A 20,651-nucleotide genomic window follows, 5' to 3' on the forward strand; every position below is an offset into this window, starting at 1 on the left:
CCTGATCCACCACAAGAAACTCCTTCACTGCCACCAGCAGCACCTGATCCACCACAAGAAACTCCTTCACTGCCACCAGCAGCACCTCATCCACCACAAGAAACTCCTTCACTGCCACCAGCAGCACCTCATCCACCACAAGAAACTCCTTCACTGCCACCAGCAGCACCTCATCCACCACAAGAAACTCCTTCACTGCCACCAGCAGCACCTCATCCACCACAAGAAACTCCTTCACTGCCACCAGCAGCACCTCATCCACCACAAGAAACTCCTTCACTGCCACCAGCAGCACCTCATCCACCACAAGAAACTCCTTCACTGCCACCAGCAGCACCTCATCCACCACAAGAAACTCCTTCACTGCCACCAGCAGCACCTCATCCACCACAAGAAACTCCTTCACTGCCACCAGCAGCACCTCATCCACCACAAGAAACTCCTTCACTGCCACCAGCAGCACCTCATCCACCACAAGAAACTCCTTCACTGCCACCAGCAGCACCTCATCCACCACAGGAAACTCCTTCACTGCCACCAGTAGCACCTGCTCCAGCAGCTCCTCCAGTGATTAAAAGAAAGCAGATCACTGTGAGGTGTCCTCACTGTGGTGTGAGTCTAAATTCAAAAAATTTGAAAAAACACATTGAGCGGAAACATCAACCTATACATGCCGTATCTTCAACTTATCATTTACCAACACAGTGTGTTGATAAAAAGAATGGGATATATGTTGTAGCAAAATCATTTCGTGGGCCCTGTATTCCCATTCATGTGGCCAAGAAAATTTGGGGCTCATCACACAAGGTAATGTGTGAAATGGATATGTGCAACACTTGTGCTGAAATGACTCAAAGGAGTGAACTTTTGGTTACATCATGTATTCATCTGAGATCAGTAGACTACTCCTGCGCTATTGCACCACATGAAGAGTTATCAGAGGACGTGTTGACTGAGATGGTGGAGCAAAAATGGTTTGGTAACACAAGGAAAAACCAATGCCTAACACTGCAAGGTCAGGCTAAAAGTAAAGGTGCAACATTTACTAGCCTTGTTACTATTGGAGGCCCCGACTACAAGCATTATATATCAGTATATGAGCCAAGGGCTTCTTATTACAGTAGACTGGGCAGAGTTTTGGTTAATTACAATTCCAAGACAAACACTTGGCACTGCCCTTGTATCAAAGGTAGGAGATCGTGTCTGCATAAGTGCATAGCAAAATGGTGTCTCTTTCAAATGAAGCGGGAGCTCTTCACAACCATGCCAGAAGCAGCTGCAGAGATTGAACCAGCAGAACATGATGACCTGTCTGGCCTGCAATGGGAATATCCTCCAAAGAGTGATGTCCTGAAGCGGATGGTACAATATATATACCATAACAAAAAGCTTCCAGACACACTATCAGATGTTTTTATAGAAGATGTAAAGAAGGAAGACATTCCTCAACATCTTATTCCTGAAGAGGAGTTCTGCTCTCAGTGCCCTGGACCTGTTCCTCTCAGTGCTCCTGTCCTTATCACCAAAAATGCTAAAGTGGCGACACTCACTGGTGTAGTGACAGGTAGGCATTGCTGGTTTGTACATTTTTAATGATAATGTTTAATATTAATAAGCTGTTGATTTCTACTAACTAAAAGTTAAGGATATTCGACTTTCGGGTGAAATTTATGGAAAATGATAAAAGGTAATTGCTACAGTGATAATATATCATAAAAGAAGGGCATTTAAGTAGAAGCATGCATTTATTCTTCTAAAGCAATTTGTTAAAATAAAAGCTAACAACAGTGGTGGGTATACCACAACAAAAATGTCAATGTCTTAATAACTTGTAACTTTCCTTGAGCATCGATTACAGCTTAACAACGACGACATATGCTGTTCGCAAATCAACTTATTGTCTAGGGAGGGACAGCATCCCACTCTTGTTAAAGGGCTACCCTCAGGTCATTGAGATTCTGACGTTCAGGGTTACAACTTTCTATATGACGACTCTGCTTATCCCATAGGTTTTCTATGGGATTCATGTCTGGAGAAAGTGCAAGCCACTCCATTTGAGGTACCCCAGCCTCCTGCCACTATTCCCTGATGATGCGACCTCGATGAGCTGGGGCATTGTCATCCATAAAAATGAAATCAGGCCTGTGTTGCTCATGCAGAGGCACAACGACTGGATTAATGGTGTTATTCAGATAGTATTGGCTTGTCAAAGTACCATGTAGAGGGTCGTGACTCTGCACCCCAGAATCTCAATGACCCGAGGGCAGCCCTTTAAGAAGAGTGGGATGCTGTGCCTCCCCAGACAATAAGTCAATTTGCAAAAGTTGAATATCCCTAACTTTTTGTGAGTAGTACATGTCTTTTTTTTTTGCATTATACTCCAGTATTAGGGCAGTATTAAAGTATGATATTCACAATAATCCATACCATTATTATCTGTTTATTTACCTCATTAGGAATATCCACATACTGCAAGAAATGCAGTAATTGTGGTATGTTTTACCGATACCAGGACTGGATGCATGGGCTTCACAACTTTAATGATAAAGTGCTGCTAAGCATCTTTCTATGCATCTTCATAAGGAATTCTGTTCAGGTTTTGTTTCTGAAATTTAAGATACATTAGGCTCAGGATTGTTCAACTTAATCTAGCACTGATATATGTTCTCATGACTGTTCTCACTCAGGATCATGTGTCAGTTGGAAGGGTGCATTCCATATTGCAAAAGACAACACACGTGCCTTACCCAAAGGAGACAGAGTTTCTTCATGCATATTTACATTTTGAGGCACTAACTCACCATGATTATGCCTTTTCGTGTCTAAAATGTGGACATCATCCTCCAGTTGTTGTAATGGACTTGCATAAAAAGGGAGTGTTCAACATGGCAGGTAAAGAATCACATTTTTTTGACAATTTCTATTTGCAGTTAATTTGTGTTAATTTAATTTTGTTTCTTTATCCAGTCAGTGACATAAGTGAGCCACCTGAAACCTTCAATGGAGAGGTGAATTCCGAGGAGTTCTGGGAGACTCTTTCAATGGAGAGGATTGCAACTGGCTTGTTGAGGAGTAAGTTGCAACAAGACAATTAGTCTATCATGTGCAATAATGTAAACAACTTCCTTGTCTCTTGTACATATACTAGTTGAGTTCATTGCATCAGTGGTTCCCAACCACGTTCCTGGAGGCCCACCAACACTGCTCATTTTGCATCTCTCCTCTGACACACACATTTCAGATCTTGGAGTCTCTACTAATGAGCTGATGATCTGAATCAGGTGTGTTTGATTAAGGAGACATGGAAAACATGCAGTGTTGGGGGTTCCTCCAGGAATGTGGTTGAGAACCACTGATTTACACATGTATTTACACATCTAAACAAAATGCCTTGTTTCAAGAGTTTGTTTCACTACTTTATTTTCTGTATGATTTTAGTTGGAGACACAAATCCTTACACTTTGAAACCCAATTATGAAAACTGGGCCCCTTGGATCGGCAGACACACACGCAGGTCACCATCTTTGATAAACACAGAGTGGAAGAAAGTGCAGACCACAAATACACTAGACAACATCGCTGAAATAGACATGACAGAAGAGAGACTCAGTGATGAATTAATGAACCTAAAGGTATGCACCAGCTCAGTATAAATCTCTATAGCCTCTTATAATTGGCAGTTTATTAAAAATGGTGAAGGTTGTCCAGTAATGAAACAATCACTATGCAGGTCTAAATAAGTTGTTACCTTCTAGTCGTAGTTAGAACTAACACACAAAGAGCTAGTTTCATATTGTAATGTAATATCAGACATATTTGTGCTTTACCAGGTTGCAGACATTCGTAAACTCTGCAAGGCCTGTGGAGTTGGCACTGAAGGATCAAAGACTGATCTTCTATCCAGACTGAGAAAAGAAATGCAGAACAGAACTGCATATGACAAGATTTTTCAAAAAGTTTGGGGAGCATCAGGTATATGGTGGGCTCTGTGAGTTCAAATGTATATGTTCTGAAAGTTAATGAATTTCATTCACTAAACAAACTATACTACTCTTTGTCAGGTGGATGGGCAGCCATTTTATGCCCTTGTGGTATAGTTTACAGTGTAAAATTTCTCCTCCGTGCTGAAAGTCCTAGAGACTTTACGGACATGTTATTTTCATGGAAACATATCCCAAACATTTGTATTTATGATTTTGCCAGAGGACTGGCCACCCATTCCAACTTAAGGAGGCCAGAAGCAATGCCATTTACACCCTTTGAGGGACGACTTGCGGAATCTACAGAAAACAATATAACAGCTGCAGAGAGCGGAACCCTAACTATAAGCCTACCCTGGATAAAAGAGAAGAAGATGGATGAGGATGATAATTGCCATCCAGTGACTGGTTCTTCCGAGCACTATGCTCTATCTGACAAGTTCCATGAGGCCAACAGTAAGGATAAGCGAGACACACTTAGAAAGATTCAGATTGTCCCAGAGTTGGCTGGCCGAGTGAACACACAAGCTGCCGAACAACTTTTCGCTGGAATGCGCAAGAACAACTATTTCTTGAATATGATGTCTCCCACCACCCACATGTTTCTTGTAAGAAACATTTTGCACTTGCAAAACAAAGAAAAAAATGGATCCATGCTGTCAAAAATACAGAAGAACCTTGGGCATCCAAAAACGACTATAAACCTCCAAACTGATTTGTTTGGACGTTTGGTTGTAGGTAAGTTTATTACATGTATACTTTGAATCTTATCTCTTATTTGCTATTTACAAATCATTATGTCTTTTATGTGTCTTTAAATAAAGAGAACAGGGCTCCTGAAATGACCAGACTACATCTAATAAAACCTAGCAAGGCTTGCTGGGGAAAGCCACTGACTCGATCACAGCGTAAACTGGTAATATAGCTAAACAGTTCTATTACTTCTATTATGATTAAATTTTGCATTTTCATTTATGCATTCAGACACTCATATCCTAAGGAACTTACAACTGATTTATCATAGAGCCAACAATATTCACTGTGTGCAACGCCAGGTCTTTTAGAAGACTAAGACTACTAAGAATCTGTTTTGTAAGTAATAGAAAATTTCTGTTCTCTTGACAGATGGCTCAAGTTCATTCTGCAAATGCTGATGATGAAGTAGCACTTGTGGGCTCTATTGTCATAAAACAGAAAGACTTAATAACACTGACAAACCTTTGCGAGGTGGAAGGAAATGTAAGAAACAGACAAATACATGAATCAAAACTTAAAATCATAATAAAATGTCCATTTCAAAGTAGCTAAATGTTTTCACACAGGTGCTGAATTCCTGCTTCTGTGTGCTGCAACAGATTGCACTCTCCCAGGTTTAACCTCAAAGTTTGAGAGCATAAATAAATTCATTTTGTTCAAATACTTCAACTAACAATTTTATTTTTGTGGCCAGAATGTGGACATCTATCCAGTTGACAGCCATACCATAGTGACATGGTTGCCACCAATTTGTGCACATCCCATGGACCACTTACCTGTAAGGATCACTGACATATGTAATGTATTTAAATATTAAACATACTATATACTATAAAACATTTTTTTTAATATACATGTAGCCTGAAATTATGAGCAAGGATGCTGTGGTCTTCCCATCTTGGGTGCCAGGGCATTGGATGCTGTGTGTGAGTCTGCTTTAATGTTGGGATACATAAACATATACAATACCAATTGTTGTACAAACTGAAATCAGCGGCATATTTCTGATTATTTCCTTGATTATTATGCCTTTCCTAAAAACTAACACAGGGTGAAAACATTTTTTCAGATCATGAAGCCAAAATTGCGTGAATTGTATTTTCTCAATTCCCTGAAAACTCCAGGTTTTGGAGATGGCACTTACATTGCCATATACAGGTTTTGCTGTTACAGAATTTTGTGTTCTCTGGTTCTATGTTCAGTTCTCTTTTTGTTTTGTTTTTTGTTTTGTTTTTTTTCATTGGCTTTTTTCTCATTGCATACAATTTAAGGAACACTTTACTTGCAACACACTTTAATTTTAGGGTCATATATTAATTAATCCCTGCATTAAGAAGAAAGCCATGTGAAAAATAAAGGCGGGACAGTTCCTGTTAAACTCTGCCTTTATTATTTTCTGTTCTGTTTCAAATTTACTTGGTAATCATATGTAGTATTGCAGGGTAGTTCTCTTTTAAAAACCCTGTTTGTAGTGTATATCTTAATGTGTGTGTTTTTTTTTGTGTTTTTTTTTCATTCATTTCTTTTTTTTGACAGAGAAATTGCTCAGAGCCTGTGTCCAGGGACATGGACAGAATTCTATTCTGAGGACCTTGGGGTATGTTTCATTTTACACCAAATGTGATTGAAATATTTTATGAATTAGGGCTTTAGTGGTACTAGTTAAAAAAGATATCATATGTAATTTACTTATCTAGGATATACCTCGACAAGAGATGTCTTGCAGCTGTGGAGTCTTCATACTAATGGTAGGATCAATGGCTATTATTGGTTCTGCAGGTGCCATGTCAGAATTAAACCCATGTGCAGTTATTAATACATAATTCATGTTGCAGTATGCTCTCTATGTCATCTTGGGGGGAACATTTGACTTTTCAGAGGTGGGTTTTCCAAGCTCATTAAAAAACATTCTGTTAGTTTAAGAATTGTTTTGATAAACTTGTGCTTTTTACATCTATAGTCAGACATACCAAGTATAAGAAGATGGTGGTCTGTCCTTTTGCTGGAGAAATTCCCACCAAGGTGTTTGACTGTCTTTCTTTCTTTCTTTCTTTCATTTCCCTTGTTTTTAGTCCTTTTCTAAAAAATAATGACAAGGATGGCAAATGCCTTTACAGTTAGTGTGACTTTTTTTAGTTGTCATATCTTCATGCAATGAAACTTTATATACTGTATTATTAATGTGTTTTTATGTCATAAATTTATCAAGATCGGTCATGGAAATCCAGCAAAGAAAGAGAAGGCGGACTGACAAGCCAAACAAAACTGGTATGATTTATTTTGTTTGAGGTGCTCTGTTATTTATAGTAAATGTTGACTGTCATTTACTGATGTTCTTCATTTGTCCCTTCTTAGTGGCAACCGTTGACCAACCCCTGAACATACAGGAGGCATGTATTTGCTATTTCTCAATTTATAAAATGCAAGGGAATCATTATAACCACAAGAAGTTCAGATTGTTATGTTTTGTTCATGTATAGCTTCCTCTGCTGGTCCTTCGTGAAATCTTACTGGAGGTTGTGCTTCAAGATGGTGATGTTGCAATTGGCTCCCTTGCCCTCACCTGCAGGTGCTTCAAAAGCATTGTGAGCATGGAAAGTTTCCGCCGAGAGGCTCACTTTCGGTGGTTGGACAGTAAGTTTTATTAGTGTCACTGTTTGGTTAATCACAGCTCTCTCTCTGTTTTTTCTCAGTTATGTATTGTTGAATATGTTTAAGACAATGATAAGGTCAGCTGACAATTTTTTTTTTTTTTTTTCAGGTGTCGTGAACTGGAAGGCATTCAGTGAAAATTTCAGAAACCTGTACAGGGTTCCATACAGTCTATCCAGATGTCTCCATTGTGAGACTACATACAAAGACTGTGGTGAAGGCTACAGAGGAAGAGGGCAAAGAGGTGTGATGCAGGGGTTCTTTGGCTCTGATGACTTCCAAGGATACTGCGGAAGCGACTGTTTCTATGAGGCTGGAGGAAGCATCTAATGTTTCATGCAATGTGTTCCTCCTGTTTGAACTTGCCACATTTATTGCTTATTTTATTTTATTGGATTCTCTTTTTTTTACTATTACATTAAGTAGAGAATGTGGCATTTATTGATAGTTTTTCTTCATATTGGTTAAAGTATCTATACGGTCAATAAAGTGATGCTAATATTTAAAGTTTTCAGAGTTTTCATCATTCTGTGTTGACACATTTTACCTTAATTTAAAGGTTAATACGTTTTATTTTATATATCATTTAATGTAAGCTACAAATGTCACTTAAATATCAGTCATTACATATAAATATATTTTGAAAAATACAGGTAAGAAAGACCAATACAATCATGTTCACCATTGCTTTACAGTAGGATTTGGTAACTTTATTGAAAATTGCTATTAATTTTTACCTTGTTAATCACCTTTACAACTTGATTTATGTTGTGTCGTTCACACACACGAAAATAAATCTAATGTAATTATAAATAGTTGAGTAATAATGTAATTTTTAATACCTTTAGCTTTTATTAGAGGAAAATTGCATGCAGGTAGGAGAGAATATTAGAAGATATAATACACACTCACAGGCTATTATACAAGATATGTATCTTATAAATACGGGAAATTTGGTTTATGAAGGATCTCTCAGTAGTTTAATGTAACACTTAAAAAAATAGGTACTGTAGCCTGTATTTTATACACATATTTTATTTTGACAAAAATGTTTTCGCGATATCGACAGAATAGTAAAAATCATGAAAAAACGAGAAATAATAATAACAACGCATTTCCGCTTACTTACAGGCTTCCGTACGGTCTTGAATGGATGGTTGGAAAATGCCTAGCCCGGTTTGAAAACGCCCAATAATTGAAAAAAACCTTCTTGTTGTTCCGCAGAGACCTATACTTGGCTCAAATGAACCAGAACCGCAGACGCCTCGTGGATTTCACTCCCATCAAAGACACCGCAGCCTGCCAACACTACAGCTACACGCTTTCCCATTCTAGATGTCCTTAGCATATTCTGTCAAATTTAACTCGCAAAACGTCCCGTAGGAGGAACGTTGGAACTCTAGAGGCTAAGCGAAACGAAATCACAAACTCAAGGAAGATCGCAGTGAACTTGAAAGGCTATACGAACGTTTGCGTTCCGTAAATGAGTGGCGCCACTGCGGAAGAGAGTGATGTACGGGACTCACTAAATTCCAGGGGTTTCATTACCACGACGTAAAATGGGCGTCCCTGGGGGCGTTGGGAAATAGCCCCTTTCTAAAAAAAAAAAAAAAAAATATTAAGAGAGGTCACCGATCATGCGCAGTAAGTCAGTTTTTTTGCGCGGGCATTTCAAAACCTAGGATCAGCACTGGTGGATAATGAAGGACAACACAATACAGGTTATTTTAATGTTTTAAAATCTTACATTTAAACGATTTTCGAAAACAAATAAACAGCCGTTATATGTAAAACGTGTAGCGTCTATTTACGAAAATAAATTATGGTTTACAACGGTATTGTGGCCAGGTATTTCAAAATACTGTATACACTGAAAAAATATTTTCATTCATATAACTAAAAAATTTTAGGGTAATGGTTCACATCTATATTTTTTTACTTTAGCCAATGAAAAATAATTAACTTGACCTAAACAATATTTTCTAAGTCGAAGAAAACAATTTTATATAACCTGGCACAAAGTATATTTTTCTAGTTGAATAAAGTCAATATATTTAAATTATATTTTTGATATAAACAAAAATATATAGATTTGATCAAAACAAAAATTGTTATTTAAGAAATATGTATTAGAATTTATTTGTTTTAATCAATCAAACAGATATAGATTGAATTAAACAATTATTTCTCTTTTTAAAAATACAAATTAATATAAATTATTAGTTTGAAATAAAAAGACTAAAAATTATTTTAATAATAAAAGGAGGATAACTTAATATTTAATCTTATACTAAATCAATAAAAAAAGACATCAATAATTTTCATTACATCAATATTTATTAACAGCTTACACATTACTTCCACAAATCAACAATTTCAGTACTTAAATGTCAGATTTTTAACTTTGTAGAGCTGGGGATGCTGAATTAAACTATTGTAGACCTGGTCATAGAGCCTCTTGACTTTATTGGTCATGCATTTTGGGTCCAGCTCCATGATGACTTTCTTTGGGTATAGCTTGTGCATCTCTGATGATGAAGACTGCCATGATTTACCGTTGGAGAATCTGTTCAGCCCTTCTGTGATACCTGGAAAATAAATTAGGAAGGAGAAAAAAAAAAAAAAAAAAAAAAAGAATCAAGAACTGATACAGCTTGAGTCCCCCCCAGAATAACCTCTTAATCTAAAGAGAACCCTGGGTATTAGGACTTGTATGGTTTAATATGGTGTAAAAAAAGTATCCTTCTGAAATATGTAGTATAAAACCCATAAAATACTTGCATTATTTAAAAATCCACATCGTTATATTTTGTGTGGCATTACTCGGAACACAAATTAAGATATTTTTCAGCTCTCTGGCCCCCCATAGACAGCTATGTAATTAACAAAATTAAGAAACATATCAAGAATATTGATAAAATAAACAATTTACAGTAATTTTACAAAGCTACTAGAATACTTTTTGTACGCAAAGACAATTAAAATAATGATTTTATTCAGCAATTCATCTCTTCCGCATCACCCTAGCACCATTTTGGAGAGTATCCACTGACCACAAAGAGTTTACGCTGTTTTGTATCAGCCGAATCACACAGATACGCTTTTTACATTTAAGTTTTGTTTGCAAGAAAACAATGTATCTGTGTGTTGCGGCTGATTAATAGCTCATTTAGAGAACCTTATCATGATATGCTAATTTTTTGAGATAGGAATTTTGGGTTTTCATGAGCTGTATGCCCAAAATCATCAATATTAAAACAATAAAAGGCTTGAACTACTTCAGTTGTGTTTAATGAACCTAAAATATATGAAAGTCTAATGTTTATCAGTACATTACAGAAAATAATGAACTTTATCACAATATGCTAATTTTTGGAAAAGGACCTGTATACCAGGCGCAGTGCAAATCAGCATAGTGACAAATAAAGAATATCTGTACATTTGACAACACTAGTTCAGACGTATATCTAAGATCATGGCTAATTTTGAAGTGGACAGCCTTAGCTAGCATTTTTACATCTGTAAGGTAATCCTGCCTTACCAGGAAATCCTTCAAGAGGTCCTCCACTGCTTCTCCCATGTTAAGGTTGAGACATTTAAGTGCAATCTCCCTCTTTGTATTGGTGCCAGTATCCTGCATCAAGATAGTAAAAATTAACACTGGCCTTCACATTTTCTTTTTCATAACAGTGCAAAAGAGACTCCAAATACTCAATTTTGGTCATATACATGTGTTATACATTATTCAAATTATATACCTTTTTTGTTTCCACCTGAGAACTCCAATATCCTGCATAAGAGTGAGATAAGTGAGAGAGTACAAGACAGAGAGAAAAAGATTATATTTAAATCAACACACATTAATCCATTTTAACAGTCTCAATACAGCGTAAGATTTATACTACTATATCATAAAGTGCTGTGTGTATTATCATCATCATCATCTTGATCAGATCAGATCAAAGCAGACCTGCCACACCATTCAGCCCATATCACCCTCTAACGTTACCGGTCTCACAGCAGGTGCTGATGAACATTACACAATGGAGAAAGTTGACGTTTAATTATCAAAGTCAAGTAAACACTTTCATTAAAGAACATTTAAATTAACCAAATCTTAAATTATTTATTATGACTTTAACAGTTTTAATTGAATAATTTAAAGATTTGTGGGAATGTATTGCATTAAACTATTATGCCTACAAATACAGGTGCAAACAAGCTCAGACGTGTCCCAAAGAAACCATTCTCTGTTCAGTGTAACGTTACTGGTGAACCGAAAACTATTGCAACCGACTCACTAACGAGAACCACTCTAGTTGGGCACGCTGCACATAATGCAACTTATGTGTGTGTAACACGGAGAACAGAGAGCGGGTCTAACGCTTTACATAAAGTCATAAAAACGTCTAGACTGGTTCTCCTTACTGACTCGGAGCGAGAACTTTTTCTAAACTATGCGTAAATTGTCCGCCATTACACATGTGGTCTCCCGGCGCCATTACTACTGCAGTAAAAGGCAATGCATTTTCATATTAGCCTAACGGTAGTGTTTTGACACAGACAACGTTAAAACATTAAGCATTTACATCCATTATCAGCTGAATATTTGATTTGGAAGTATTTTACTAACCTTCAAAACCATATAAATGAGTGACTGGTGCGTCGTCGGCAATCCACTGACCGTTGGCTTGTGCATTCTGGTGATGACGGTGGAGCTTTGTGTTTAAAGCGCATGCGCATGTCTAACCTAAAAATTGTACATTCGTCAAAACAAAAATTTCTTGATTGAGTTTATAATGAGAAATATTTAGATTGAGCAATGTTTTAAACTAAAAAAATATTACTTGAAAAATAAAACAAATAATTATAAACTGAATTGAAAGACAAATTATTAATTGATTGAAGAACTGCTTGAAAAACTTTTTTCAGTGTATGAATATAAATATGAAGGGCACGAAACCCCTGCGATCTTGGACAGGTGTTTCATGATACTGTATATGAATATAAATATGAAGGGCACGAAACCCCTGCGATTGTGGCCAGGTATTTCAAAATACTGTATATGAATATAAATATATTAAGGGCACGAAACCCCTGCGATCTTGGACAGGTGTTTCATGATACTGTATATGAATATAAATATGAAGGGCACGAAACCCCGGCGATTGTGGCCAGGTATTTCAAAATACTGTATATGAATATAAATATATTAAGGGCACGAAACCCCTGCGATCGTGGCCAGGTATTTAAAGATATTGTATATGAATATAAATATAAAGTGCACGAAACCCCTGCGAACGTGGACAGGTATTTCATGATACTGTATATGAATATGAAATGCACGAAACCCCTGAGATCGTGGAGGTACCTGAAGCAAATTGCTTTTCCCAAACTGCGCATGATCGGTGACCTATGCAAATTCTCAAATAGGCCACGCCTGCCTGGTGACGCAGTATCGATTACGCTGTAATGAAACCCCTGGAAAAAAGTGCATCCCAGTGAGGTACATTTTATAAATGAATCGTTCACTCGAGTAGAATCTTTTAGTGAATCGGTTGAACAGTCTGAACGATTCGTACTGAGTAAACAACTGGTAAAGAATACCCAGCAAACATTGGTCCGACGGCGAAGTCCTGTCCCTGGCCAAAAATAGTCGCGGTAGGACGACAAAATATGCAAAAAAATTTAACACAAAATATTTCTTAAAAATGCATTCAGATGCATTTGTACATGTCTACAATTATATGTGGTTGCATGTAAAGTTGTTACTTTGACTTTTAGCTGAGTGTAGTTCAAAATAATCCCGCGGTTGTGAAAGGACGTCCAGCAGGTGACGTCTTTTACACGTGCATTTATAGTCCATCGTCAACCTCTATAAAATCTTTATGAAATATGCAAAAGCAATTGTGCTTACATTCACATTCACATTGGCATACTACAGTAATTAATTTAAGTGCCCAAAGTAGTTTCTTAAGAGGTTGTTAATAGACGTCCACTGACGTCCTTTAAACGTTTAGTAAGACCCATGCAAACCAGCACGGAAATCTTTATTTAAAAAACTTCCATTTGTTTTACATCTTGTTTTATGTCACCTCCATAAAACGTCACCTCCACGTTTAAGCCGATCCCTACTAGTCTCAAAAACTACAAATGGCGACACGTCGATGTCACTTCCCTGGTTTGAAAAAAGCACGTAAAAGTCCTCCTACAAGTTGACATGCACACAGATGTAGTAGGAGGACTTTTACGTGCTTTTTTCAAACCAGGGAAGTGACGTCGACTTGTAGTTTCTGAGACTAGTAGTTCTCGGGTAAAACGTGTTTTTAAAACACTCATGGTGGACTTACAAATGTTCTGATGCAGCGTTTTGTGAGTACTTAACCTATTTACACTACTGTACAAGTTTGGTAAGATTACTTGCACGTTTAGAGGTGCAATTTACGAGATAAATCACATGTACCATTCACTCTTGTACAAGCAATTCGAAAAACTATAATATCTCCATAAATGTTCGACTAAGGTAAAAATAACTTCGGATGGGGTATTTAGATGGGCTTCGGAGAGCATAGCAATGAAGTCAATTCTACTCCGAACCATCCCTTTAATTAGACCGAGGCTGCCGAAATCACATTCAGTGTATGTGGGATTAATAATGTCCTGCTTTCCGGTCGGTAAACAGGCCTGTAAATGGTGTAATTTGCTCGTTACATGTTATTGGTTTTTACATACAACATTTTTACATACATAACTTGCATCAATTTTATGCTAGTGACTTTTCATTGACAAACAGATCCTATACTTTAGTTTTAACAAATATGTATCCAACAAATGGTTCACTATTTTATTTCCTTACTGCCAGTGAACCAGTAGAGTCATTCAGTGAGTTGCTAATTAGAAATAATGTTCATTGTTACCATGTAGTAGTTTTAGGATTTTGGCTAAGGTCCCAGAAACGTCGTGGGCACGTCCTCAAAAGACGTCGCTTGTTGGTCGCATGGGGAACGTTATAGCGACGTGGTCAGCCGGTCTCTGGATAATTTTTCATATTATTGCACTAAATGTATTGAGCCTATTTTTTAAGTAGTAGTTTGAATGTTTTATTCATTGTTCATTGTTTTATCAATGTTTTATTCAAAACTGACATACTTTTTTTAATAACAGGTGGAGAGAGAGTCTGGGCAGCAGCAACAAGACAACATTGATTATAATTAGGGATGGGTATCAAGTACAGGTAACTTACTGATTTGGTTCCTGACTTGTTCAGTACTAATATATATATTTATATATATATATATATATATACATATATAAAGCAACAGGAATAATGGTGCTGCTATTTGTATTTTAGACACAACCACATATCATCCAAACCATCTCTAAGTGTATGGCAGCAAGTATCCAGGATCAAGAGATCATCCATCACGAAGACTGTGTTTAAAAGGAACCAGCAAATCCTCAGTAAATAAACTAAACCTCATTGTTTCAGTGTCACTCAGGCACAACTATAGATTTAAATTGATTTCAGTGGCTTAAATATTTATATCTGTTGTCCTGGATGTGAAGACATGCTGGAACTGCATTTTCTCATGGTTGAAGGAATTGTGCAGCGGTATCCAGACATACAAGCAGCCTTCCTGGACCCACACAACCAAATGCTTAGGAGGAGAGACAGGTAATCCACAGGGTTGGATATCAGCTGCCAGAGAAGGATATTGACAGTACAGCCTCAGGATAGTGAAGAGGAAGAAAAACACCTTTGACATAATTTTCTCATACATTTGCCATGTGTTATAATAAAAACAATAAACAAAAGTTTCAAGTTTGCAAAGAGTCTGGAGAATGTGGCACTGCATTAGAGGTACTCTTTGCTGAATAAGTGCTGAGCAGGAACCTTATTCTTTAGCAAAACTCCTCATCAGCTCTCCAAGAGTATATCAAGAGTGAAGTGTCACCCTCCTATCCTTTCCTCAGAAAAGAGTACCTTCTGCTGCTGTGGTAAGAATGACATTCTTCTTTTTCTCTCACAACTGTCCAGAACCTAAATTCTCAGCAAAGAGTCTTCTCCATAGCTGGGGACAGAGATCTCAGATTTTTCTGAAAAGTGAACAGGCTCATTTTCTGTATGTTTTTTGGGTGGGCCTAATACAGGGGAGATGTGATCTCTACATTGTTATATTAACATGTTGTTACTGTTTATTAATGTTGCTATTTTCTTTATTTCTGTTATCTTCTGAGAAGAACTATGGTCCTTTGGTAATTGTTTAGGTTTTGCTTCTGATAGTGAAGCAGAATTAAAGCACATCACCACCAGATATTTGTAGCAGATGTTTCATATACAGGACACTCAGAAAACAAATTAACTTAAAGTAATACAGAAATCACTACTGAATTGTTATTATCTTTGTATCAGTATTTTTGTACCAAATTAGGGAAGTTGTGTTAATAAGAGTACAGATCATTTTACTATACTATACCCATCATTAATTAAATATTTAATCTTTTTCAGTAAAAGTAAAACATTTTAATCTGTGGTTGTCTAATTCTTTGATTACTATGTACTTTATGTGATGTGTTCAATTACATGTGCTAATGACTTGGCAGCACTTTACATGGTTAAATAATAGGTGTCAAGTTTTTAAAATGCAATGGTTTAGTATATGTAGAAAGTAACACTGAATAAATGGTGATTTAATAAATGAATGTACTGTGTTTTTGCTAATTTTCTGTCGGAATTTAATGATTTTGTATTGGTTTGCATGTATGCAGTGAATATATTTACTAAAAAACTACAACAATTTGAAAACATAAGGATTGAGTGTTTTTTTACAGCAGAAAATGTTTGAGTTTGTCATTATATACTGATTTCAAGGTGGTAGTAGCACATTCTCGGACAGGACTAAAGGTGAGAAGCAAATATTAAAAATACTGGGAAGGTGCTAGTTTGGTCGTTAGGACGTACTTGCCACGTCCTAGCAACGTAACACGATAACGTCGCTACGACGAATATGGGAATCACAAAGTTACGTCGCTGGTACGTTATTTGAAACGTCGCTGCGACCAATGTGGTTCTTTATAGTCACGTCCTCACGACGTGCCAGTTTGGTCATGGAGACGTACTCACCACGTTCCAGGGACGTACAAAATAATGTCGCTACGACGAATATGGGATTCACAAAGTTACGTCGCTGGAACGTTATTTGGTACGTCGCTGCGACGAATATGTTCCGGTCCAGTAACGTCGTCACGACGTAATTGTGTTAGCTGGGTTGTAGTTCTAGTGGAACGGTGGTTCTATTTGTTTGGTGTCCCATGACAGTTACATTCTGACCAGGGCAGGTGCTTCGAGAGTCGCTTAATTCAAGAACTCTGTGAAATTTATGGCATTGCAAAGACTCGCACTACACTATATCGGCCACAGGGGAATGGTCAGTGTGAACGGTTCAATAGAACAATGCACGATCTATTGCGTACACTCCCGGTTGAGAAAAAAAGAGATTGGCCATCTTATTTGTCACAGGTGGTTTTTGCATATAATACCACCAGTCTACAGGTTATTGTCCATATGTTCTGATGTTTGGACAGGACCCACACTTACCAATAGATTTAATGTTAGGATTGGATGATTGTGGTTCAACGAATGTGGACTGGATGGTTGATCATCAAGATAATTTGGAAATAATTTTTAATAATGCCCGTACTCGTCTTCAAAAGGCAGCAGCTCAGCGTGCCCGTATAAATGATGATAAGGTGTCTCAGATGTCCTTAAGGGAAGGTCAGCTTGTATGTCAGAGAGCACATGATCACAAAGGCAGAAAGAAAATCCAGGATGCCTGGAGTCCAATCGTTTACCGAATTGTCCGATGTCCTGATGGTCAAGGGTCTGTATATTCTATTGCTCCTGCTGACGGTGGAAAAGTGCGACAAGTACACCGTTGTGAGTTACGTCCAGTCTATGTTTCAGCAGGTGGTCAAATAGAAAGCCCTGGACTATTTTCTTTGAGTGATGATTCGGAGGAGCTTAAGGTCAAGGTCAAGTTTATTTATATAGCACCTTAAAAGCAATGAGTGCTGACCAAGGTGCTGCACAACCAAAAATCAACTAACAAAGCATTAAGACAAATAGAATATAAAATCATTGAAAAATAAATAAGAAATGCAAACATCACAAGACAATAGAGATACAACATAATATGTTCAAATTAAACAAAAGCCTGAGAAAAAAGATAGGTTTTAAGAGACGATTTAAAATAAGATAATGTAGGGGATGATCTGATAGATAAGGGCAAAGAATTCCAGAGCATAGGACCATGAACCGAAAAAGCCCTGTTCCCTTTAGATTTTAACCGAGATTTTGGGACAGTCAATAACAACTGGGAGGAAGATCTAAGTGTTCTAACAGGGGAATAGCAATGGAGGAGATCTGAAATGTAAGTGGGGGCAAGACCATGAAGTGCTTTAAAAACAAAAACTAAAACTTTAAAATCAATTCAGCTTAGGGACGAGAGAATAGTTATGGTTTCTGGTGAATCTAGTGGACCTGCAGAGGATGATTTTTGTATGCATTTTCCTGTCAGAGAAAGTAATCCTCATAATAAGTTAACCTTATCACATCAACAACAGGAAGAGCCTTTGCAGCGACCGGTGGAGTTAGTGAGACGAACAACACGTTCCACAGCAGGAAAGCATACAAATCCATATCATCTTCCTCAGTCAGTAATGTGTAAAGAAGTCCAGGTAGATGTTCAAATCTCTCTCCCGATGACCAGGCTCTCCAATAATACAACTACCTTGTTCTTTCGACCATGGTTGTAGAAATGGGATCGACGGGACGTCGATTTAAATTTAGGGGGGTATATTGTAATATGGTAGAGGTAGTGATAGTAGGTTTGAGGACTACAAATAAGTTGGACTACAAATCCCAGGAGTCTGTGTAATATAAAAAGGAAATCAAATATTTGGCCTTCCTCTTTGTGGTAACATGCTAACACCATGTGCCAAACATAAGAAGTCTCTGTGATATGTTTGTATGCATTGCTTTGTGAGGAGATGTATAGTAAATTGGGGAGGTAAGGTTTGTGACTACTTTGATTTTAGTTGGTGTGCTTAGTGGTAATGTGTTTTATGTTTTTTTTTTTATTGTTTTTAGTGTGCTTAATGGAGACATACTGATGGGTGCCTCAGAGAATTGAATAGATTTATTCAATAACACAGGTATTTTATTTAACTGAATTACTGAAATTTTACATTTATATTTGTAAAGTTTTATGATCATTTGTGTGTTGTCTTATGGAATTAAGTGTTTTTATTTTGATGTTTTAAAAGGGAAATTGTGAAATATTTCTTTTGTTTTTACAGATGATGCATGGTTGCCGTTTACTTTTATTGAACACATTGGTGGCTTAACAATGGGTTTTAATAGATGACTTTACATGTTATATTGTGACAAAGTGGCTTGAAGTCAGTGTGAGGTTTTCGGCTATTTGTTTGATTTCTTTCTTTTTTTGCTTTGTTTTGTGTTGTTTGTTTTCTTTGTTTGCACCAAGGAACAGTGTTGTTTCCATTGTTGTATGTACGGTTAACTCTGTTTAGGTGAAGGGAAGCAATTTGTATTAGTTTGTGTGTAGTGAGTATTGAGTTTCTTTTTCTTTACACTGGTAGTGATATTTGCTTTTTTGCTGTGATGGAGTGTATACTTTGTACAGAGTGATTACCATTGTATCCAATTGGGAAACCCTGTGTTCTTTGGTGCTTTTGATTGTGTTTGTGGTTTCTTTGTCACTTATATAGTGTGCCTAATAAATGTTATATCTGCAATGAAACAAACTGTAGTTGTGGCCCATACTACAGCTCATCCATTATTGGTTGGGTTACAGATAGATGTAGCGTTATAGTTTTTAAAATATCAATAAACAGCAAAGCAATCCAGCTTTGCAAAATTACCGAAAAAGACCAAAATAATAATAAATAATAATTCATATACAACGCCACCACTCCCATCACGGGCAGTGCTGAAGGGGCACCAAAATTAGCCTAATGAAAAATCAATAATCATAGTCAATAATTATAATGCCGATATTATTTCAATATATAGTATTAGGCACCTTTCAGGCAAAGAGTATTTAATTGCTCTAGAGACGGTGCCCCCAGTGGTCCGTTGGATTGCGCAATTTGCGCAGCACCTGACGAAATGTGACTTTGACAGTAGGAGGTATATAAAAGACTGGCAAACTGCCTTTTGTTTAAAATCATAAAGGAATTATGGTTAGGGCACCAAACTGGCAGCATTCAATAACGTGACTACCCAGCAAACACAACAACGTTGTAAAAACGTTTTTTTTTTCACGTTGTGAAAAGGTTGTGATAAAGTTTTTTTCCGACGTATTTAATACGACAAATGTCGGGTTTTTTAAACATTATAAATACGTTTTTTCACAACGTTGTAAAAACGTTTTTATAACGTTTTTATCACGTCTGTATGTCTCCTTCGAACGTTTTAAAAACGTACTTACCACGTCCAAACTGGTACTTAAAATGTCAAATTAAATCTGAATATTGATCTTAATACCAGCACTTTTTTACATTTCATCTTACTTGTACCGTTGCTGACATCGTCGATTTTATAAGATATGTAGGCCTAATAACTGATACTACACACAAATGTCACTCATCATATTTATTCACAAAATATAAAGATATGACACCTAAACAAGACAAATGCATAAACATATAATAAAATGGTTTCAAATAAAGTACAACATATGAAAATTATGTAATGCCTGGCAAATTTGAATATGAGCACATTAACAAAGTTCAAGAAATTTCAGGGCATATTTTCAACAGAAAAAAAGCAGAATTGTTTTTGCAAAATGTAAAGCATTTCAACTAGTTACAAATTATTTTATAGCAGTTATAATAATCAGTCATATTGCAATCTTATTACTCGTTTGCACTAAAACTATTGCTTATTTTTAGGGTATGTTTTAATAATAATAATAATAATAATACATTTTATTTATAAAGCACTTTACATTTTCGAAAAAATCTCAAAGTGCTACAGAAGAGTCATAATAGATGATACAATATAAAAGTAAGAATAAAACAGCTCCAGTAAAACACAATAAAACTTAACCTAAAAACTTTTTAAAAAGGTGTGTTTTTAGTCCCTTTTTAAAGACATCAATTGCTTGTGGAGCTCTCAAGTGATCAGGCAGTGCATTCCATAAGCTAGGTGCAGCTGTACAAAATGCTCTATCCCCCATT

At 36.7% G+C, this 20,651-nt stretch overlaps 1 protein-coding gene across 1 annotated transcript; it reads left to right on the forward strand.

The window, feature by feature from the left end:
• Positions 1–337: 337 nt before the first annotated feature.
• On the forward strand, positions 338–7,898 carry LOC141343111 (uncharacterized). Its single transcript, XM_073847714.1, has 18 exons — positions 338–1,564; positions 2,457–2,596; positions 2,688–2,892; positions 2,968–3,072; positions 3,439–3,632; positions 3,831–3,972; positions 4,062–4,718; positions 4,805–4,896; positions 5,106–5,219; positions 5,303–5,350; positions 5,431–5,514; positions 6,273–6,333; positions 6,434–6,484; positions 6,572–6,616; positions 6,697–6,758; positions 6,946–7,004; positions 7,092–7,370; positions 7,498–7,898. The coding sequence occupies exons 1-12, from the start codon at positions 811–813 to the stop codon at positions 6,321–6,323; spliced, it is 2,586 nt and encodes an 861-aa protein (XP_073703815.1). The 5' UTR covers positions 338–810; the 3' UTR covers positions 6,324–6,333; positions 6,434–6,484; positions 6,572–6,616; positions 6,697–6,758; positions 6,946–7,004; positions 7,092–7,370; positions 7,498–7,898.
• Positions 7,899–20,651: the final 12,753 nt, after the last annotated feature.

Source organism: Garra rufa, chromosome 1 (assembly GCF_049309525.1).
Source record: "Garra rufa chromosome 1, GarRuf1.0, whole genome shotgun sequence".
Taxonomy (NCBI): Eukaryota; Metazoa; Chordata; class Actinopteri; order Cypriniformes; family Cyprinidae; genus Garra; species Garra rufa.

Excerpts from the sequence above, each read along its gene's own strand:
- LOC141343111 (XM_073847714.1), top strand. The coding sequence starts at position 811 with ATGTGTGAAATGGATATGTGCAACACTTGTGCTGAAATGACTCAAAGG. Across the intron at positions 3,973-4,061 it reads AAAAGTTTGGGGAGCATCAG|GTGGATGGGCAGCCATTTTA; the intron begins GTATATGGTGGG and ends ACTCTTTGTCAG. Across the intron at positions 4,719-4,804 it reads GTTTGGACGTTTGGTTGTAG|AGAACAGGGCTCCTGAAATG; the intron begins GTAAGTTTATTA and ends CTTTAAATAAAG.